Here is a 21798-nt window from a genome sequence, read left to right on the forward strand (position 1 = left end):
ATAACTGTCTTTATGCTCTGTTCTCTGTCATGATCCCACAGTGCTTTAATAATCCAGTAATCTGAGCTCTGGGGAGGCCAGTTAATGGCTGATGGTATTCCACTGCATGTTCTTCTGTCTGCATTTGTTTTTACTGCACTGGCAGTGGTGTTTGGGATCATTGCCATACCAAAAGAAAAAAGAAAAAAAGAAGCCATTGCCAATAACAGACTTTTAGATGGCATTGTATGGTGGATAAAACCTGAAAGCAATTTTCATGTTTACAACTCCACTGAAGTTAGGAGATCAAAGCCAACTTTGTGGATAATTAGTTTATTAATGCTCATTGAAGCAGTTCAACCTTTAAGATTAAGCATCTCTCAAGAAAATCGTGGATGTAAATGGGCAGCATTAAACAAGCAAGGAGAAACAAGCTGACAGAGGAAACTGGCACAAGCATGGGGAAGACATGCAAACTGCACCCAAAAGGAATTTTGAAATATTTTTGCCACAGGGCAATTGTGTTAAACACTAAGCTTCTATGCTTATGGTTGTCCTTTTGTTTTAGTAGGGAAATCAAGTTTGACCAAGATATACTAGAATTTAGCTTCCGCTGCCTTTTTGCTGTCTTGCTTGCACAAATGTTAAAAGTTGTGACTCCAAGCCATGTTTAGTTTTTCTTATAATGAGCAACAAAGGTGACAACTTAAAAAGAAATAGAAAAACTTAAAAGCAAAACAGTCACAAGTTCCATTGCTCTTCTTGGTAATCATAGCCTTTTTTCTTTGTCTAAAATAAAACACAAACGGTATCTTTGCATCAGCAGCAGTGATGAAATAGATCCCGTTTGCAGAGTTTTGAATGTCTACCAACAGTTTTAGGTTACTAAAATGGTTACTCATACAGTACTTACACATAATTGCTGCATATGCTTTCAGTCATAGATAACTGTATTCTGTTCATCACTTAGTCAATTAAATAAGAGGAAAAAGTTTTAAAGTTCCATTAAAATGATTAAAATGTCCCCTCGTGTGGAAGGAAGGAAATCCTCATGAGAAACTTGAGTACATATAAATCTAATTATATCTAATAAAAACTATGATAAATGACTCAAAAGTTTTATCATAAATGTTTCTGAATAACTATTTTTTTAATAAATGACTTCAAAACAATGACATTTAGCTTTATAGATGTGCAAGTGTTATACACCTATAGATGTATATAAATCAAGACAATTAAATGAAATTAAGAGGCAAATAAACTGAAATACAAACAGCATGTATGCATTTATTGGACATGAAACAAACACAGATGGATGAGAGAAATATAGCCAGAACTGTTAACGGATATGGTTAACAAGAAGCTCAAAATTCATTCATGTTTTCACTGTTTTATTATTTTGTAATGGAATTGAATTTGTGCTGCGTCTAAAATGACCATTTTTCAGTCCTGGCCTCCACTGACTTGACTAAGCCCTTCCCCATGATTCGGAAGTCCTCCAGTATTGCTTCAACATTGGGAACAGTCTTAGCTTCATCTCCAGTGACCTCCACGCTGCGAGCAGACACCTGTGACGTCTGAGGTTTTGTGAAAAAACAAAACAAAACATAATAACAAAGAAAAAGGAAACATGAGGAAAAGGTGATTAGTGTGAAGGTGTGAAAATGAACAGAATGAAGGAGAATAACTATTACAAAAGCAAGTTTTCCACACCCCCAAAAACTTGTTTTTTAACTGCCTTCATGTTTTTAAATGGAAGTCACTTTGCAATTACCTTAAAGGGGGTTGGGATGAATGCCTTTGGCTTCCATAAAACTGTGATTACTGTTCCACCACATGGATCACAGAAGAAAAGGGCCAAGTCTCCAAATGCCTCCTGGAAATTAAAAAAAATAAAACTATGTTACGCATGCCAACTGACACTTATTTGTGAAGCTCAAAGCAAAACTTATTAGAAAACTATTGAGTATATCCCCCCCCCCCAAAAAACAAACAAACAAAGAAACCAAAAACAAACCCAAAACCCACTTCAGTTTGACAAGCTTACTCAGTCAAAACAGGACTGTGATAGACATGTACAGAGGAAGAACGGGAATTAGTATGAATGTTGTGCAGTTTGGATTTCACTACCTTACAGTATAAGAACAGCTGAGTTTATCTCGGATTTTCTCTTGTCTGCGATTTAATTTTTTATTATCTGGAAGCGGCTCTGTTGTATCACACGTCAGCTTTCAAGCATAATATCTGCTTCACGTTTTTTTTTTTGTTTTTTTTTTTAAAGTCTGTCAAAAACACACTCAGCATTTGAAATGTTGAAAGACATTACTCACTCTTAGCTCTCCCAGGTAGAGGGACACAGGGTTGTAGTCGATGACTGGAAGGGGCCCTCCAGGCTGAGCCACACTGCCAGACATCACGCCCCTGCTGAAGGTGATGGCCGGAGGATCTACTGCCTGGTCGAGCAGGGGGACCTGCTTTGGGTTCAGGTGAATCACAACATCGTAAGCGTCCAGAGGAGGACGCAAAATCACCTACACAAATACGAAGAACGCATGAAAACACTGAAATAGCAAAAATCTGCATTTATATAGTGGATAAATCATGAAGGCAGTATTCACCCACCCTGACATCCTGCTTCTGGCTGTCATCTATCAGCTGATTTTCCAGCACTTTAAGACTCTCTGCAGCCACCATTATCACACGCTGCAGCATCTGAACACACATTCAAAAGTGGCTTTGAACATTTTGAACTATTAGCACCAAAAACACTGTCTCGGTTTTCAAACTAATAGTTAGCACTGGAATATATGTTACCCATATCTTGTAGCATAATTTTATCTGGGGACCTAATTTCATACGGGAACTGCATAACAACTGGAAAGCTGCAGCGAAAACACCATTTTCTGTATGGTTTCTAATTTTGCCAAATTGTTGAAAATAAAAACAAAAACAAACGAACAACAACTTTAAATACACCCCTTAAATCTGTTTTGAACTTCCACCACATTTTTAATCAAAGTTAGTTGATTACAACAACAGAGCAATCCAATTTCTTTTTTTAATTGAGAGAAATATGACATCATTCAACCTGAGAGCTCTTTCTAGTCCAGATATGAATTGTTTCAACCTCTATGACATTTTTGAAGTCATGGTCATGGAAGTCTTTATTGGAAAACACTGTCATTAGAAATAAACTTAATATTCAATCTGTTAATAGACTACTTTCATAGTCTACTCCCTGGTGGTTATTCACAGGAACTGCAACAACTACAATTTTTAAAAAAAAAAAAAAAAAAGACTCATTACTGAACTCGTCTCTACAAAAATGTGCGTACTAATTCAACAATGACCCCCTCAGGCTTCACATTCTCAGGGATGTGAAGCCTCAGGATCCACAGGAGGTATACTAGAATCAATGTCAAAATTTGTAATTAAGTCCACAGTGACGTCTTTATCAGGACGTCACAGCACAAATTTCCTGTTCTCCAAGAACTATAAAGGAGGATGCTGGGAGAGGCAGGTCCTTAAAATTGTTGTTTCTAACAGGAGCAAGGTAGCCAAGCACAGGAAACCTATCTGGGTCAGCCGCACACTATGGGAGGCTCGTGTGCGTGTCTTTTCTGTACGATACTGTGTGCCACAGGACTACTTTACGGCTGCGGTCACGTCCAAGCAGAGGAATATGAAACTAAATATTTTACTTATTTTACTACCAAAGAGGATGGCAATGAAAAGCAGCTGGTGAGCTACACCTGATGGTTTTAAACTGATATAATTAATGATGTAAACATCGTTCTCAGATTTATTTACTTCAATAATCCTGTTTATCATTTGACCCTTTGAAATTTTTTATGTACCGTTTCAGATCAGTGATTTACACGACGTTTTGGAAAGACTTCAGAACCATCCGTTTCCAGTTCTAAGAAAAAAGCATGGCTATCTCCCTGTGGTATGCAAGGCAAAAACTAATACCAGCTGGAATTCTAAAACTGATCTAGTCAGTCTGTTTAGAACAATTTATCATCTTTTATAGAGGTACTGAATCACTCTCTCAATTTAATATGATTCCTGTCTTTTCAGTGTGATCCAGGAGAGCAGTGTGCACTAAGGAAAGGATCCCGGATCGGAAAACTATGTGACTGTTCTTTGCCAAGAACATGCAACTCTTTTCTACACCGCTGTTTATGATTCTCTGCACCTGCAAGAAATTTTTTAAACACTGTAAAAGCAAAAGGAGGGGAAAACACTTCAGATGTATTTTAAGCTATAGTACATTCTTCAGTGTTCTTTTCTCACATGTTTACTAAACAAATGTAATATTTAATCATTTAAAATTCAGCGCTGAGAGCTGATCTATTAAATACTTTGTTATTTGTGTACTTGTGTGTCCACTGACCTGAATGCTAGGTGAGCGTTTGGTCCACATAGACAGTTTTTTGTCTTTAGGCGTAGCTATAAACATGACAGGCAGGGACTCCCGGGTGGCCATGAAGCCATTCTTGATCTCTGGGTAGTCCACAGCTACACGTGACAGAGAGGCGAAAAAGATTTGGCGTTGAAACAATAAAGCATATGGACGGATGTAGAAGTATGTTGGGCGAGTAAAAAGAAAGAGGTCAAGAGGGATTTGTTTGTGTCACACACACGGAAAAGGGATGTGTGTGAGAGAGCACTTGCCCGTGAGCTGGTTGTTGAGGTTGACAATCAGCGGATTGTTCCTCCAGTCAAAGGAGGAGAGCAGATGAAGGAAGCGAAGGAAGGCCACCTGTGGGGAACTGAGGAAGATGGAGAAATTCACTCACATGACCCATAACAAACAGAGGAAAACGTGTTTCCTACACAAAAAAAAAAAGGAAAAAAAAAAAAGCAAAAGTGGTGGCTACCTGGGAGCAGTAAAGGGAGCGGGCTGCAGGAAAAGCGACGCCACCAGCAGGTCTGCTGTGTCCTCTGTAATGTCGTCGCTGAACAGCTGAGCACTGAGCCAGCGTTTGGCCAGGCGACATGCTGCGCCAAAACATGGGTGTTGCTGCTGGAGCCTTCAAATAAAAAGACAAAACGCACCAGACTGAAGAAAATGAAAAGACACAACTAAAAACATAAGTCTGCTTTGTCACACAGGAACTACTTTGTATCACTTTCGAACTTTTACCCATGTAATGTGCTAGTAAGCAGAGGCTTGTGAATGGTGGCCATCTCCAGAGCCTGGGCCTCGTCGTTGTCTCTTACAACCAGCAGCCCCTCTGCAGTCAAGCTCTCCCGAAGCACCTGAGGTTCACGGTGGTATGCCACCTGGATTCGGAACACCAGGCCATCCTAGGGGCAAAGTGAAACATGTGCTGCTTTAGCCAAAGGTTTCTACCTGTAGAATGGGACTTTTTACTCCTGACTACCACCAAGTGCTTGATCTTTAATTAAACTGATGAACTTGTCTCTATTTCTTTAAAAGCGGGGTGTCTTACAGAAGTGCACTGAGAGAACATGCTATGATTTGATGCAATATAAATTATACCAAATTGAAAAGGCAGCTTAAATAAAAGGAATATTGTTACGTGCAATCAAACATTACAAAAAAATAAAATAGTCAAACAACTTCAGAGTATACACTACTAAGTTACCTACTGTCAAATGTACTTAAGAAACTTAAGAAAACACCAGCAAACAGAAAAACGCACACAAAACACAACAGAAGTGTTTTTGGGGAGACAATAATGTGACGGAACAGCTGCAGAAGCTACAGGATCTACAGTATTATATAAATAACATGATTAAAATGCATGGAGCCCACCTAACCAGAGGTGCTCTGTCTTGTGTTAAAATAAGAGAAAATAAAGTTAATATTTGTTGGTCTGTTTTTTTCCCCCTAGATCCCTAGTTGCTCTAAGAATAAACTTAAAGACAGAGTGGCTCAGTGACCCTTTTCTCAGTTATAAATTATATATATCAAGTTAAATTTCACAGAAAAGCCAGCTAAGGGTACACATAATCAAAAACATACCTTCCAGACATCCAGGTGGGTAGGACAGGGCCTGCATGTATAGCTATGGTGCTTTCTGAGTAGCTCCCCAAGTTGGATGTGAAACGCAGCTCGGATATGCTGGATCGCGAGGCGGTCATGAGGCCATTTCCCACTCCCTTCCATGTGACAGATTACTGCAAGAATAAGGCAACCAATACATTGGTGTATGACTTTGCATTGCTACATGTCTGTAGTACCCAAGAAAATGAAGATAAACGTTTTCGTTTGAGTCAAAGTGTATGCATAATACACCACGAACAGCAGCCAGAGTGGAAATTACTACACATCTAGGTGCAGTTTTTTCAAAGACCTTTTAAAATGTTTCAATGAATGAGCCACTAACTTGTTATAGGAGTGATATAGACAGGACATGGTTTGCCTTCCTTAGGCACCAGTGATCTGGAAGTTTTCTCTCTGTCAAAAAAGGAATACTCCAGTTTCAGTGGTCGTGGGGGAAAGACCTGCAAAGGCACAGTTGAGTATAAATTCACAGTTTAATATAAAAGACATCAATGTTTGATCAAGAGCTCACAGGCTTGGAGTGGGATCAAGGTGCCATTTTAAAATTATGCATTTTTTAACAACTTATACCTATTACTGCCGTCATGGCAGCAGTTTTCTGGTAAGAGCGAGGCATTTTACCTGTGTGTATCTGAGTGCAGGGTGTGCTCCTTGAACAGCAGTGATGGTGAGAGGCAGACCTTCCAGCCTCCATAGTTTTCTGCTCAGGTCATCATAGGACTGAACCACCACTAAGCTCTCCTCCTCTCCAGTGCCAGACACCTGAAGAGCATAATGTGTATTAATATTGAAAAAAGACATTCAGAGGCAGATGCAGTGATGAAAAACATCACTGATGCCCTCTTCTGGTGGTTTTCAGGATTAGACTTTATTTTTTAACACAAATAATTATTTAACTGCTAAGATAATTTAGCTACAATAACAAAATTTGTTACAATCTTTTTAAGTAAAATAATAAAAGAAAGTTGAGCTTTGACAGACAAATAATTATCAGGAAAAAAAATGCCAGTGGGGTGTGTTTTTGCATGTGGTTGTAATGGTTATAAGTATTTATATAACAAATCCCAACAGTTTTAGAATGTTCTTGCCATTTTAAGTTTATATAATTACTTAATAAATCATAATCAGACCATTATAGCTGTTTATATATATATATATATATATATATATATATATATATATATATATATATATATATATATATATATATATATATATATTTTTTAGGTATAACAAGACATAATACTATTATTATTGTCAAACAAACTACGCATACTTTCTAGATTGATCTGTATTGACCCAAACCATACTGTTAGGGGAAAATATGAACGGTATGTCAGAGTTCTTCTTGAAATTTCCATCATACGTGGCTAAAATAATTCAATAATAACGGTTTACCTCACTTCCCGTTTTGATGACGTCATCTACCATCGCCCCGACATACCGCACACAGGATTCGGGGATGTCTGCGTGCCTACGGGATGACACACACGTTCTCTCTTTTTTAACTTGAACCTTCAGTGAAATTGTACACATAATTGCTTCACCGCCAGGTTTTTCTAGGGCACATGCCGAAGTGAAACAGGTCACAGCCTGTTTACATTCCCCCAAACCCCGTTTTATTTTTTACCCCATCCCCGATAGCAGTCAGTGCTAACATTTGCTAGCTTGCTAAGGCTTGGAAGACCTGAATTACGGTAAGTATGAAGCGCACAGGAAGGAGGCGCAGCTCCGTGTGGGACTGCTTTGAACAAACGGGGAACTTCGTCCGCTGCATGAAATGCAACGCGACGCTGAAATACTGCGGCGGAGCCACGACCTCCATGATGAACCACATGAGCAGGCACCATTCATCCGCGACGCCGATGGACGAGGACGAGAAACCCGTGATCTGCACCGTTCAGTGCATCGAGGATGAGAACGCTTCCAACAACTCGGAAATCACACAGGTTGCAGTCATGTCACCCAACATAAACATCCCCCCTGCTGAGCGGGACTCCAGCGAGAGGAAACGCCTGAAGCGGAGCTCCGTTTGGGATATCTTCATCAAAGTGGACGACGAGGTTCACTGCACGATGTGCGGCACGAAGCTCAAATACAGAAGCAGCACCACCAGCATGATGTACCACATCAAAAACAAGCACCAGGACGCAGCACCCAACGACGGTGTGTCGCTGGCAACGCATGCGGAGGTGACTGAGCTCATCTCCAGAATGATAGAGAAGGACATGCTCCCCATCAGCATGGTTAGTGGCGATGGTTTTCGCGAGCTGCTTGCATACACTGTGCACAGTTATAAAATGCCATCTGTTGGTGATGTTACACGCATTATTGAAGGCCGTTTTCATGAGAAGGTTGAAGAGCTTATGGTGCAGCTGGGTAGAGTGGAGAAAGTGGCTCTCACTGCAGACTTCTGGACAGGTCTCACCTTTCAGAGGTACATGACCATGTCGTGTTCATTTATAACAGAAGACTGGCAGGGGAGGTCAGCTGTGCTGCAGACGCACAAAGTTTCAGCAGGCAGCCACTCCACTGCAGACACTGTTACAGAGAGCGTGCTCAGCACCGTGCAGGCGTGGGCCATCGCCGGTAAAGTGACCTCATGTGTTCATAACGACACGCAGAACAGCTTATCAGTCCAAGCATGTACCCGTGTCACCTGGGACTACACGATTTGCTTTGCCACAACGCTTCAGCGAGCAGTCAGCGATGGGCTTAGTGAAGATTTACTCCGCATCGTTGTTGCTGCCGGGAAACTAGTTAAGCACTTCAATCGCAACTTGCTCGCGAATGAGGCCTTGGAACAGAAGCAAGTTCAGATGTGCCTGCCGCAACGCAAGCTCATCCAGTCGAGCAAAGACAGATGGGACACCATCTGCGACATGTTTGAACGTTTGCTTGAACAACGGTGGGCGATTAAAGCCGTCCTCTCCGACCGCAGCGTCACCAGCAGGCAGGAAGCTCAGACCCTTGAGATTGAAGATGACTGCTGGCAGATAATTGAGAACTTCACGCCTGTGCTGGCGACACTTAAATGGGCTACAACAGTCATATCTGCAGATACGGAGGTGTCCATTTCAAATATCTACCCGATCACCTTCAGCCTGGTTCAGACTCATCTCGTGCCAAAAGAGAATGACGTCGAACAAGTCTCAGAGTTCAAGCTCAAAGTTCAGCAGTCACTTAGAAATCACATGGAGGTAGGCACCGGTTTTGACTGAAACATATTAACAAGGATAAAAAAAATAATCTGCATTCCCTTTACATATATTTATGCCATTTTATTTTTACTTATTGCAGGTTGACTCTAACGACCTGGCTTCAAAACCGGCTCTTATCGCCTCCATGTTGGATCCCCGGCACAAACACCTGAGCTTCCTTACACCAACGGGGAGACTGGCTGCAAAGGTTAAGCTGCATGAACTAGTTTCAAAATTGGATGCAGTAGTAACTGCTACTGCAGGTGCAAAGGATGAGCAGCAGGAGACTTTGGTCACCCCGGATATTAGCCAGGCAGCTGTGCCCTCGCAAATTAGAAGTGACACCAAAAACACTATGGTGCTGCTCCTTGGCGACAACTACAGTTCTTCCTATGCCACCGACTCTGAGGCTCAGGTCGATTACTACTTAAGAGACATTGCTCCCTCGTTAGACATTAACCCTCTCGACTGGTGGAGGGTAAATGGACCGAGATTCCCCAAACTGGCAACTCTTGCGAGACACTATTTGTGTGTACCAGGGGTATCGCTGCCGTCTTTATTGTCAGAAGCAGGACAAACGTTTGCAACAATGCGCAGAAGACTGAGCCCAGAGCATGTTGACATGATGATCTTTGTAAACAGAAATGCATAACCTGTATGACCTTAGATGTTGAAGATGCTGGTGCCCTATACCAACAACAGAATAAGGTTACTGAAAGGTAACAGAAGAAGCAAGAAGTCAAAATAGGAAGATGTTGGCGTGTTGTACGTGCTTGTGTTCAACAGTGCTATAAGCCAAAACTTGTTTCAGACACTAAAACTTGGAAGTCATTGCTTTTGAGTTTTTAACACTGTTTGCCTGCAGCAAAGTAACAGTTGCCATTACTTCGCCGCAGGCAAATATTTAACAACATCTTCCAAGTAGTTCTCAAAATTAAAACCAATCACTTTGTTTTGTCACCTTGCTCAACTTCATACTGGCACTTCAGCCCTGAAACAGCTTGCAGTGAACCAGTAGTAAAATTATGTAAGAAGTATTTGTAGAAATATGTAGTCATAACAAAGTCTTGACAGTCAGCTTCAAATGTCAGAACAAGTATCTAGAGGAGAGTGCTCTACAATCATGCTGAAGTCTTTTATATGCCATATTCACCTTAGCATAGGCATTGTGTTCTATGAATGGCAATGAATACCTGTTTGTTTGTTTTTTTAAATATCAAATAGACTAACTTTACAATTAAGGACAGGATGAAAAAACAAAGCCTCTTTCTTTCTTTCACCGTAGTTTCTGTAAGCATTACAGCTTACTGAATATTTCTATCAGTGTTATAGTTGGAAAAGATCACCACACTACACTGTATTAACAGTATTGTCAGTTCTTTAGTCTCTCAACTAAGCTCTGCTGAGATAAAATACATACAGCTGCAGCAAGTGTGTGATGATCTGTTTGGGAACCAGACGCTTTTGGCAAATGCTTTCTCCGTCCCACAGCACAGCCTCGGTGATGTCGCCATCCTGGAAGCGACGCAACTCAGAGCGAGGACCCCACAGCTGACGAAATTCAGCCGCCTAGCACAGGAACATTTAGATTTTTAATTTTTCTTAAATCACAAGCATGATTAAAAACAAAGCCACAAAAAACAAGTAACAGAAAATATAAGCACAATTTCCATACGAACAACATGATCTCTTTTTATGTTAAAAGAAAAGCTGGTTACAAAGTGCAAAATCCAGCCATAGTTACACTCGTGTGTCCATTTTAAGTTGCTTCCTTGTCACAAAGGGGGTTGACACAATGGGTCGCTCTACATGTTTTGAGTTCGTAGAGTTTTACGAAGGATGCCCTTCCCGTCTCCAGTGACCTTGCGCTTGGCCAAGCGAGTGTGTGAACCACTACACTATGAAGCCACGAGTAATACAGAATCACGTCCATAAGTGTTACATTTGTCTGCAGCAGTATAATATTCTTCAAGATGTTTACAAACACACTTGAAGTAAAAATACACTTCTTACACCTAGAAAACCATTCTCAAACTGAGCTGTGGCTCTGGAGTTAAAGTGAGTCATCCATTAACCAGTCGGTAGTTCAATCCTCTGGTTCTTTAGGTTGTAAGTTGAAGCCCCATTGGGCAACATTGCCCAAATAACCCCATGTTTATCCATAACTGTGTGTATATACAGTGGTCCCTTGTTTATCGCGGGAGTTACATTCTAAAAATAACCCACGATAGGTGAAATCCACGAAGTAGCCAACTTTATTTTTTTACAATTATAGATGTTTTAAGGCTGTAAAACCCCTTACTACACCATTTATACACTTTTCTCAGACAGGCTTGAACATTTTCCCTCTTGTTTAAACACTCTCAAAGTGCAAACCTTCGTAGAAAAATGAGTCCAGTATTATAGAATGAAACCAAAGGCAAAATGTGCAAACCGTTTCATCGACGTTGTGATTGTTGGGGAGAATACAGTACAGCACCTCAGAGTCACACTGCTAGCGATCGAAGATTTATTTAAATTTGACAAGCTGAACGTATTCTGTACTGTACAGGAGACACGGCACGAGACTGGATGTAGACCACTGTCAATCAATCAGGACCCAGAAAAGAAAAAAAAAAAAAACACCATGCAAAATTGCACAAAAAAATCTGCAAAACAGCGAGGCCGCAAAAGGTGAATTGCATTATAGTGAGGGACCACTGTATTACACACTTGCACATTTCAAAAAATACAATCTGATTTACATGGACAATGAGTCATGCATGTAGCATTATGAGTCAAGTGAGCTTTTGTCTTCAACTTCAGTGGCTAAATCAAGAAATAAAGCCCTATACATGCAATAAATAAAGGCAGGTGAGGTTACCTTGGGGCTGTCTGCTGGTGGGCCTCGTTCTAGGACAGAAGATGACAGCTCTGTCCTTAAAAGCAAACCGAAAGATAACGGAGGCTGAGCTTTGTGCTTTGGGGCTTCGCTCTCCACAGACCACTGAAATAAAACCAAAGTAAAGTAAGTTCTGCAGATAGCAATTTTGAGATTAACTTCTTTTTACACGGATATTTCATAACTTTGAAACATATCCACTGTTACATTAGTAGTATTAGAGCCAATTCTTTCTGCACATTGGTAACTTAGATAATATGAAATAAAGCAATAATTCCTGAATGCAAGTCTTTTTCACCTTAGGGTCAGGAGAGAGGGAGTGGGTAAGGAGGTGAATCCTTTGGGACAATCCTTGCTGGAGAAGTGACAGAATAAAAGGCAATGCAGTGTGAATGTAATCCCCACTGTGGTCCATCAGCTCACTGAGAAGATTCAGTTTCTTACAGCTGGACTGAAGCTTCACCAGCTCACACAACCTAAGGGGAAATGAAACAGAAGAGCTGAGAGGATGAAGAGCATAATGATCTCTACTCTGAAAGTAAAAGTCCTCCATGTGATTTGTTTTACATTTAGTAACCATGTTTCCTAAAAAGAAGGTGCAGAACCCAACTGCTTACCTAGTATGCAAGGTTAACTAAATATGTTAAATATATGCATTTGTTTATAGAAACATACTGGAACACATGGTCACTTGTCCTTATCATGGGTTTGGGTGTCATGAGGAGGCACTGGAAGCCATCCACTGTAGGGTTGTCCCAGAACTGCATTGACAAAGATGCCTCATGCTGCAGCTGAGGAACCAAAGTGAAGAAAGTTCAGAAACAGTTGCTTAAAAATCACAAGTGGAAAAAAAAAGTTTAAACACACCACTGTTCAGTTACCTGTTTGTATGTACAAGCAGTGATGTCAGCACACATGTTAAGGTGTCCCGAAGGATCAACAAACACAACCTGGAAAGCATCATGGAACTCTGAAATGGATGGCTACAGAGAAAAGATACGAGGGGGTTGGTTGAATCACAGTTCCAGAGTAAATGAAAGTGTGAATAAAGTACATGCACACAATTAGTGTTTTAAATTTGATTTGGATAACTCACAGCTGTAGAGTCAGGATCTTTGGCCAGGCTGATTCCATTCACTGTCAGATCTGTAGATGCTGAGGAAGAAGGTGCAAGGCATTCAAAACAGATAAGCAAGTTACCTTTCAATTACCAACATTTTAAAAAAGGACACAGGAGGACATCCATTAAAACTAAAATTACCCAAGAAGTTCAAGGTGTTTCGAAGAAGCTGATATGCCGTCATGCTGTTACTGATTCTATGAGTGATCAGTAGATACGCCAACAGCATTGAAGCTAGGAAGCCATTAAAACAACCAGTGCCCTATAAGACATTGAGAACAATAAAGATATAAGGTAAGAAAAAAATTACACCTTAAAGTAGGACATTTTTTAGCTTTAGCTTTAATTCAGAGTTTTCAGTGTTGTGAAAATGGCTGTCCCTCTACCTGGCTAGATTTTAATGGTGACTTGTGCTAAAACCATGATGTGGACCAGGCAAGGATCAGAATTTCAGTTTAAAAGTATCTGGAAAGTTACAGCACGTGTTGCATTACTAGTGCAATATTTATTGATGATTATTAGTTGCAATATTAATCGATGATGCAGAATGTGTATAAATGTTTTCATGTTTGACTCTAATCTGCTTCCAAATCTTACGCTGCTGGAACCTCAGCTACTAGAATACAGATATGAAAATTCATCAGATGTAGTTGTAGGCCATTGATCACAAAGAATAATTATTTAATCAATAATATATATTGATCTGGAGATAAACTAAAGTGATTTCCACATCTCCTTTATTAGGCTACGAGAACTTTTAATGTTTAACTAAATCAAAAGTTGCAGCACTTCAATATGATCCAGTCAAGAATAAAGTTGATTATAACCATTGTTGTAATCATCATCTCTGACTGGGGTTTTCGGTTTTGTCAAGCCATATAATGCAAAGTGCTACGCTGAACGTTGCAGTACACTCCTCTGAACTCTATGCAACAAGTGTGAGAACCAATGAGAGCTTCCTACCTGATCAAGCTCTCTTTGACGAAGCCAGACTTTAAGTAAAGCCACCCCATCAGTAAAAGCTGAGCACTGAGAGCTGACAGCAGAGAGGAACTGGAGGTGAGCCCTCGGCAATAAATCTCCCAGAACAGAGCTGTTATAATGTGGAGTCGGAGGTTCAGAGCTCTCTGTGACAAAATAAGTAAAAAAAAAAAGATAATTTAATTAAGGAGTTGCTGACTAATAACATGGCTATAAATATACAATACAATGAAAACAGTCTGTTGAAAATCCAGACACAGTTTGTTCAAAGACTCAAGCTGCATCAGAAGGCCAAAAAGAAGGTAACAACTTTGAGATCTCCTTTGCATGCTCCTTTGATGTTCCTGCTTTGCTTCTCATTCCATCAGAAATATCCAGGTCATTTTTTAAGCCTGTTTGATGTTTTTCTAGTTCATGACAGGCTACTTCTACTTCTGTAGTCGGAGGGTTAGTATTTAACTAAATTTAACATACAACTGTAAAATCATTGTCTGAGACAGTTTACTGAAGGGGATTTAAATACTGGGATGAACAATAACAATCTTACCAGACTGGGAAGTCTGCAAACCAGTGTACCACTCTGTCCTGATGTTATTCCTCTGGGGATGAAAACGGCTGGGCTTGAAGAACCCGGGAGCTGGACAGGCATGAACGCGGAGGGTGAAGCTGGAAGAGTCTTTACCTGGAATACAGAACACTTTTTATCTCAAAGTCACAACCAGAAAAAAAGCCTTTTAACATAGATGTTAAAATCCATATAATGTAAACGTAATGTCATTGAATAATGTTTAAAATGTATACAATATGAAATTAATTAAAACTTGAATACCTGGAGGGGTCAGCAGCAGAACAGGTCGAAGTCGATTCCCATGGAGACAGGAATACTGCATGGTCCCGATGTCAGAAGAGGAAGTGAGATGCTGGGCCAGGCCTGCCAGGTAGAGAGCCCTTTTCCTCGGATACCTCTGGTTCAGGACATCTTTTGGATGGAGGACATCCTAACAACAGACAGAATAGCAGACTGAAGGCTACGGAAACACAGCACACCATTGATTTTTTTGTAGAATACAAAAGCAGTTAGGATGACTTACATTTGGAATTGTGACAGCCAGGTCCACCATGACATTTGGTTTGGTGCAGGTACCCAAGGGGTAGCTCCCGATCAGATCAATGGAAGAAGGAGGCGCCATGTGGAATTTCCCTTTTGTTGTTTTAGGCACCAAGAGAAATGGGACCTTCACTGCACCAGACAGCCAGGACAGGTCACTTACCTGAGACAAAAATCATGTGTGAATTTGTGTGGAGTTGACCATCTATTGCCAATCACAAAGCTTTGGTTACAACTGAAGCACAACATACCTCAACTTCTGGTGAGTCTGGCACAGTCTGGATTAACTTGGTGACTGTCTGAATGAATGAATCTATTTGGCGTTTCCTGCGTTCACTCAATGCAACTTCTTTCAACAGCTCCTCCATCTATTATTGATGACAGATCACTATCAGTTTGTGTGGTCAGTGGTTACATACGACAACAGGGTTAAGAGATATGATCACACTCCTTTTTTATCATTATCTTTTATGGTTATGTCACTAAGTCTGGCGTCTCACCTGCATTTTGAGCAGACTGCAGTGAAACAGGCTTTCTGCCTCTTTCAGTTGGTTGAGCTCCTCTGCTGTAGGAGGTCGATACAGATCATTTCGAGATAGCTTCACTGGGTGATAGACAACCTCCTCCCCTGCGTGATCAGCTTTGCTTCTTTTTGCTTTAACTGGAGCCTCATTTTCCTCGTCCTCTTCTCTCTGTCGAGAGGAATCTGAGGGATTCATCTGTAAACAACAAATTATACATGTTGCACTGTAATACGTGTTACCAATATTCCCCCAGCACAGAATGTATGAAACATGTAAGTTCGCTAAGTGGTTCCAGTGCGACGTAAATAGCAAACTGTAGGCATGCGAGCAGTACTCGTGCATCGCTGAGTAGAACTGCTCTTTTCTGAGCGATCGGGAAGCCAAACTTTACTAAATTTTCAAGTCTTACCTCTGCTGGTTCCTCTGGAACGGACTGCTTCTTCTTCATTTCTAAATTGTTTTCGACAAGATAAAATTTCAGTTATTTAGGAACGTTTCATCAACAGCGCTTTCCCTTCATTCCGCTTTCACATGTGCCAAGGGTTAGTGAAACATGCTACCCAACAAAATATTTCCCTGATTGGGTTAGAAAAGGTGAGGGAGCTCGATGATTGGCTCGCTTCTCTCTCTGGGCGGGTCCAATCGTCTTTCCCAAGATAGGTTGCACAAACAATCTTCTGATTGGTGCTCCGGAGCCGCTCATGCGCAGACACATGCCTATAATAATTTCGACACAGGTAAAATAAATAAATAAATAACATACAATCGATACGGTGATATTTATCTGCTTTAAATTTCTGTTAATATCTTTTTTCAAATCAATACAAATGTACAGAAAATGCAGATCCGCTATTTATAAGCAATTAATTGCTAAATATAGTAGATACAATTCTGTTATTTTGCCTCCAGGGAAGAACACAATTATACAAACACCTATCAGCATAATGTACAATACATTCAACAGCCCCACAAACTACAGCCTCTAAAGGATTATGGCGCTATTACATCTTCCAAATGGTGAAAAACGGAACATTATAACCGTTATAAACGTATGCAAGAGTATAATAAACAGCTTTTCACTCATTTTAAGTCCAGTCTTTGTATCCGACCATTTTCATAGATACATTTCTTTGCTTGGTAAGCTGCTTAATAATGGCCTATCATTCAAGCATAAAAATGCACCTAACTCAGAGGAAGAACCAGTGTCCTAGCTACACAAAGACAACATAGGAAAGAACTAATGTTGTTACAAGTGCTCTGTCACAAAAACACATACGCTGTTCTCATTTCTTTAGCAGAATTAATGAAAAATGCTATAAATCAGACAGTTTGAATGGCATAAAATAGTATTTTTGCCCCAGCGAAGGGATTCCCAAAGAGTTATTAAACTTGGTACATCTCAATATGGTGTGCATGTAATCTTAAAAATTTGAGGGAAAAAGGACAAATGATGGACAAAAGAAGAAGAGGCTTAAAAATCCATCTACAGCATATGAACGGTGTCTAAAAGTCTTGACTTTAGGAAATGAAAAAAAATCCAGCAAAGAAGTGATACAGGAACAGAAAAATACCCCTAGCTCTTCAACTGATCCTTCTACTGTTTACTGCAGCTCCATCAGAAATGGTTTCAATTAAGGATGGCTGTCAAGAAGTCACGCTACTATCCACTACCATCCACCATACAGTACCATCTGGAAGGCGGGTGGTTGGCATCAGCTTCATTTTTCAGCTTGGCAATGATCCTAAACACACTGCCAATGCAGTAAAAGCATACTTCTGCCTCCCCAGAGCCCAGACCTTAACATTATTGAATGTGTCGGATCATCTTGAAAGAACAAAAGGCTGCCAACATTCAAAGAAGAGCTCTGAGTGCCTTGCAATAAGCCTGGTGAAGTATTAAAGACTACTTAAATAAATTACAAGAGTCTAACATTTGAGAGAGATCAGGTGATATGTAAAGTATATTTTACGAGATACGTAAATAATAAGGTCTCAGTGTTTATTTTTGCACACAGTATAAAAAGACTCCAATGCATATAATGTATTACGAATAAAACTTTCAGGTGCAATGTCGTTCCTGAGACAACTCACCTTTATCATGTGTTATTTTATATAGCAACATTTTTTTAGATTAGAAATACTGTATTTAATTTCTGTATTTCAAATGCAGAGTAGCTAAAATCACATGGTGGGAAACTGGAGTTTAAAAAAAAGGCAGACTTGTACAATTATAGTAGTTTTTTCAAATTTATTGTGTTAATGTGTGGCTCAACCATAGACATTGCTACGTCTTCTAATCAGCTGTCACAGATCTTGGGCTGAAGCAGTGGGGTGACCCGAGGTGATGGGCCTCCTGCAACCTGATCAACAGAAAACAGCACAGGCACATCTGTCATGGTTTGAGGCAAACCACATGAAGTTAGAGGAGTGGACCCAAATGCAGACAATGAAGATGAATGTGGATGGTAACAGAAAACGAGCCTATATTTAGGGCTGAACAGATGTTAAAAATAAATGGCAAGGACAACTAGAAAAGAACAAACAAAACCTATACTGGCAAAGCTAACCTGAAACATAACTAGAAAAGCTGAGATGGAAGCAATGACACACAGGAGAGAACGCAGGAGTAACGCAGCCAATCCAACAAAGAGCTAAGGAGAACACACAGGGAACGAGGAAACAAACGGGGGGAGACACAGCTGAACCTAATTAAACATGCCGAGGCAAGGGGAGCCAAACTAGACACACTGACATAGCACACAAGACTATCAGAGTAAAACAGGAAATATGGCACGTACATACAGTCACAGACTCAGAGGCACAAGCTTAATGTTACGACATAACTGACACATTACAGCGGGAACATAGAGACAGGGAGACTAGACATGAGATGTGGGACCAGGACAAGCACAGAGAAAACATTGGGACAGAGACTGAACAGAGAACAGAGACTGTTAAAATAAAACAGGAAGCACACGACAGGTACAGAGACATAGACTGATACTGAACAGAGGGAACACGAAGTACAGGGACAAGAGTGACATGAGACACGACTGACTAGGGAACAAGAGAATAAACACAAGGACAGAACTAAACCTACACTAAACATGAGGGGGACAGGAACCAAAACCTAAGAACTCGAAATCACAAACCAAGAACAACTGGAGAGCAAGAAATACAAAACTTAAACCAAAACACTGGTCGTCATAAACCATGATGAAATCAAAGATCAACAATTATAATACAAAAATCAAAACACTGAGTCTTCGACCCAGGAACATGATAGCATCACTCTCTATCGGCTTTAAACTGGTAGACTGGGAAGGCTGGTTAATTTGGACTTGTTTCTTCGCTTTGAGGAGCTTTTTATTTGGACCTCAACATTCATTGCTGGCTGACTCGTGCCTCTCTCTGTGCTGGAACCTGGTCAATGTCAGCCTTCTGTTACAAAGGAATATAGCAATATAGATATAGTGTAGATGTGAATACAAATAACTTAATGGTGGCATTTGAATAGAAGACAAATAGAAGAGACTATAAGAGTACCTCCTGTGCAGCAAGATGTTGTTGATGGATAAGAACAGGCACACATCCTTGAGCCCAGGCATCGGAAGTTGGTGGCACAGGCTCAGAATCTTCTGTTTTTGATCTTTCGACTGGTCCTTCTCCCTCATCTAGGCACAAGATTTGGTGCTCTACAATCTGTGTGAGGTACCTCTTGGCCCAAGATGCAGAGAAAGTTGGTAGCTTATTGCCAAAGACAGACAATATCACAGATGTGAAATGCAATATATATTATTTATGGATAAAAGCAAGACAAAGTATTTGCTTTATAACATTAATGTTGAACTGATTGTAAAAAAAAAAAAAAACAACAACAAAAAGCTGATAAGCTTCTCAGTTTTACCTGGCTCTCAGTATACACATCAAGACATCCTTTCATGACCTTCCTCAGCAGTTCATCTAAGATTTCCCCCACTGCCTCATCTGCATCCTCCTGAAGCAACATATTTGTCCACTGGGTCCGGGTCGAGTGACCTGGGATTATATCTTCCCCTTTCTGCTCTTGTGCTGCAGGTGAGATCACCTGTACAGATGACCTACGTCTGTGCTTGTCAGTTTGAACCTTGGTTGCAGAGCGTGGCATTTTTGCTCAGAGGCTGGTGTGAAATATAAATTGCAAAAAGTCAGATCATGGAAAACTAAAAAAAACTGGCATTATCACAAACCTAAATTCTATTTAATGATGAAGATCTTGGTGAGCTCACTTGGTTAAAAAAATAATCAGGAAACAGTCCTGAAACCTTTTGATTGACCTTTTGACCTTGTGATTTGGTGACACTGTAGACATTTAAAGGTTGCAATAAGGGACAGTCACACTTTTAGGGTTTTATTAGGAGGAGAGTAAATGCATGGGCATTATTTTGTGTTTTTATCCATAGAGTACAAAGCATGTTAGATAACAGCATGCCAGATAGCTATCATTTTTCAAGCTATTTATTTTCTTTGGTCAATGAAAAGGTTTATTTTATTTTTTATCTGTGTTATGGTCGTGTAAAGGTCAGTATGCTGGCAGTTGCAGACAGGGCATTCAAAAGCTCAGTTAGTGCATCAATCAGGAAGTTTGTGGCTTTAATTCCGTTAGATGATGAAAATGACGGGCCCAAAAGTCACAATTCTACGTCAACAGACACAATTTTTACGTGATCCCCACACTGGAGTTAAGAATACAAACAATGACCTGTATATTTAAAGAAAACAAAACAAAAACATTTTAATATGGTTTTGTCCCGCTGCAAATGTCATTTCTACACAGGCAGCCAACTGGCTACTGTTGCTCGTTCGGGGTGCAGAGAACTTTTTTATTTTTACTCCTGTTATTATCGTAATAATTATGAGTAGTTTGCACATAGAGTAGGTGTTTTAAAACACTCTTCACAGTTTCAAATATTAACCCTAAAATCACTGTTATCAAAACGAATGCTCCGTTATCCGGATACACGTTACAGACATACACGAAGCACACAAACAGGGGAGATGGGCACCTTGTCAGCGACACCTTTACTTTAACGTAGATAACCACACTGCAACTAAAAGCGCTAAATTTATATATCGCAACACAATCGGCGTTAGGTTTCTTTTTAATAAACAGTGTTGTCATGCCAAAACTGGAACATTTTACCTTTATCCTCAGATTCGTACTATTCACGGTTGCCCAGCAACCTAGCACGCATAGTTGACGTAGTACGTAGAGTTACGTCGTCTCTATGGCTGCAGAGGACGCATAGGTAATCCTGTTGCTAGCAAAAGCCAGAGAAGCCCTTCGTTTACATTAACTTAATTTGGAATAATCGATTGAGGCAACAGCTATGGGGGAGGGTTTTTTTTTAAAACTTTGTTTTACATATGTCCAATATATAAGGCTGTCCGGGTGTATTTATTATCTCGCTAAGATACTTAGCTTGCTGCTAATGTTAAGTGGTTAGCATTTAATTTGCTATGAATTAACGACAGCCTAGTGGTTAGGGCATGTTTTTGAAGAGATTACTTGCTATTTAATTATGGTATCTTTATTTTCTGTCTTCTTTCTTTTCTTTTTTAGTCCGCCATCAGATTAGATTACACATTGTTCGATCAACTGTGCCCTACAAAGAAGACCCAATGTATCACAAGGAAAAGAGTATCCAGATAAAAAACAGCGCATCAGCGTTGTACAACAACCTCAGCGTGCTGCGCATAGCACCGAGGCGCCTCACCCACTTCACCGTGGTCCATGCTAACATGGTCAACATGGTCAGCGCGTCCTGGGACGGCCTAAACTACACCCACCGTCAGCTGCAGTCCAAGGAGCCAAATGTTGCTACAAGCACTTCGCTTATCATGCAGGTTAGGTCACGGTGCAACTTCTTCTGCTCCCCATTTTACCTTATCATACTCACTGAGAACAGCTAAAAGACTGACTTCAGCA

The 21798-nt window shown here is 40.3% G+C and overlaps 4 protein-coding genes and 1 long non-coding RNA gene across 5 annotated transcripts in view; 3 read left to right on the plus strand and 2 right to left on the minus strand.

Annotated features, from left to right (window-relative positions):
• Positions 1 to 1241: 1241 nt before the first annotated feature.
• On the minus strand, positions 1242 to 16386 carry nol6 (nucleolar protein 6 (RNA-associated)). Its single transcript, XM_080893892.1, has 26 exons — positions 16240 to 16386; positions 15807 to 16025; positions 15558 to 15674; positions 15290 to 15469; positions 15028 to 15196; positions 14746 to 14880; positions 14181 to 14344; positions 13359 to 13479; positions 13194 to 13252; positions 12979 to 13080; positions 12773 to 12888; positions 12396 to 12573; positions 12080 to 12202; positions 10637 to 10785; positions 7415 to 7490; positions 6638 to 6778; positions 6339 to 6456; positions 5975 to 6129; positions 5129 to 5292; positions 4863 to 5015; positions 4657 to 4754; positions 4376 to 4500; positions 2602 to 2691; positions 2310 to 2510; positions 1754 to 1855; positions 1242 to 1556 (listed from the first exon to the last, which is right to left on the minus strand). The coding sequence occupies exons 1-26, from the start codon at positions 16276 to 16278 to the stop codon at positions 1407 to 1409; spliced, it is 3444 nt and encodes a 1147-aa protein (XP_080750018.1). The 5' UTR covers positions 16279 to 16386; the 3' UTR covers positions 1242 to 1406.
• On the plus strand, positions 2700 to 4364 carry LOC308404056 (cocaine- and amphetamine-regulated transcript protein-like). The gene is made up of 3 exons (XM_080893894.1): positions 2700 to 3720; positions 3845 to 3928; positions 4060 to 4364. Exons 1-3 carry the CDS (start codon positions 3574 to 3576, stop codon positions 4165 to 4167), a joined length of 339 nt encoding a protein of 112 aa, XP_080750020.1. The 5' UTR covers positions 2700 to 3573; the 3' UTR covers positions 4168 to 4364.
• LOC308404055 (zinc finger BED domain-containing protein 4-like) lies at positions 7497 to 10630 on the plus strand. Its single transcript, XM_080893893.1, has 2 exons — positions 7497 to 9216; positions 9317 to 10630. Exons 1-2 carry the CDS (start codon positions 7720 to 7722, stop codon positions 9866 to 9868), a joined length of 2049 nt encoding a protein of 682 aa, XP_080750019.1. The 5' UTR covers positions 7497 to 7719; the 3' UTR covers positions 9869 to 10630.
• A 1686-nt stretch (positions 16387 to 18072) lies between the features above and the next one.
• On the minus strand, positions 18073 to 21076 carry LOC308404274. Its single transcript, XR_013973088.1, has 4 exons — positions 21013 to 21076; positions 19738 to 19990; positions 19377 to 19577; positions 18073 to 19271 (listed from the first exon to the last, which is right to left on the minus strand). It is a non-coding gene; the product is annotated as an uncharacterized lncRNA (long non-coding RNA).
• Positions 21077 to 21083: 7 nt separating this feature from the next.
• The window catches only part of wdr54 (WD repeat domain 54), a 7808-nt gene continuing 7093 nt past the window's right edge, over positions 21084 to 21798 (plus strand). Inside the window, exons 1-2 of the mRNA XM_080894264.1 lie at positions 21084 to 21118; positions 21433 to 21716. Coding sequence (XP_080750390.1) covers positions 21492 to 21716 — 225 coding nt within the window. The 5' untranslated portion in view covers positions 21084 to 21118; positions 21433 to 21491. The remainder of the gene's footprint in view (positions 21119 to 21432; positions 21717 to 21798) is intronic.

The sequence above is a fragment of the Rhamphochromis sp. 'chilingali' genome (genome assembly GCF_963969265.1).
Source record: "Rhamphochromis sp. 'chilingali' genome assembly, chromosome: 10".
NCBI lineage: Eukaryota > Metazoa > Chordata > Actinopteri > Cichliformes > Cichlidae > Rhamphochromis > Rhamphochromis sp. 'chilingali'.

What these genes read in the sequence shown, in the direction of transcription:
- LOC308404056 (XM_080893894.1), top strand. Translation starts at nt 3,574, where the DNA reads ATGGGAGGCTCGTGTGCGTGTCTTTTCTGTACGATACTGTGTGCCACA. An exon ending in ATGGCAATGAAAAGCAGCTG is followed by an intron (nt 3,721 to 3,844) that starts GTGAGCTACACC and finishes GTACCGTTTCAG; the next exon opens with ATCAGTGATTTACACGACGT. An exon ending in AGCATGGCTATCTCCCTGTG is followed by an intron (nt 3,929 to 4,059) that starts GTATGCAAGGCA and finishes CTGTCTTTTCAG; the next exon opens with TGTGATCCAGGAGAGCAGTG.
- LOC308404055 (XM_080893893.1), top strand. Translation starts at nt 7,720, where the DNA reads ATGAAGCGCACAGGAAGGAGGCGCAGCTCCGTGTGGGACTGCTTTGAA. An exon ending in CACTTAGAAATCACATGGAG is followed by an intron (nt 9,217 to 9,316) that starts GTAGGCACCGGT and finishes TACTTATTGCAG; the next exon opens with GTTGACTCTAACGACCTGGC.
- nol6 (XM_080893892.1), bottom strand. Translation starts at nt 16,278, where the DNA reads ATGAAGAAGAAGCAGTCCGTTCCAGAGGAACCAGCAGAG. An exon ending in GCAGTCTGCTCAAAATGCAG is followed by an intron (nt 15,675 to 15,806) that starts GTGAGACGCCAG and finishes CATCAATAATAG; the next exon opens with ATGGAGGAGCTGTTGAAAGA. An exon ending in ATCACACACTTGCTGCAGCT is followed by an intron (nt 7,491 to 10,636) that starts GTATGTATTTTA and finishes GTCATCCCGTAG; the next exon opens with GCACGCAGACATCCCCGAAT.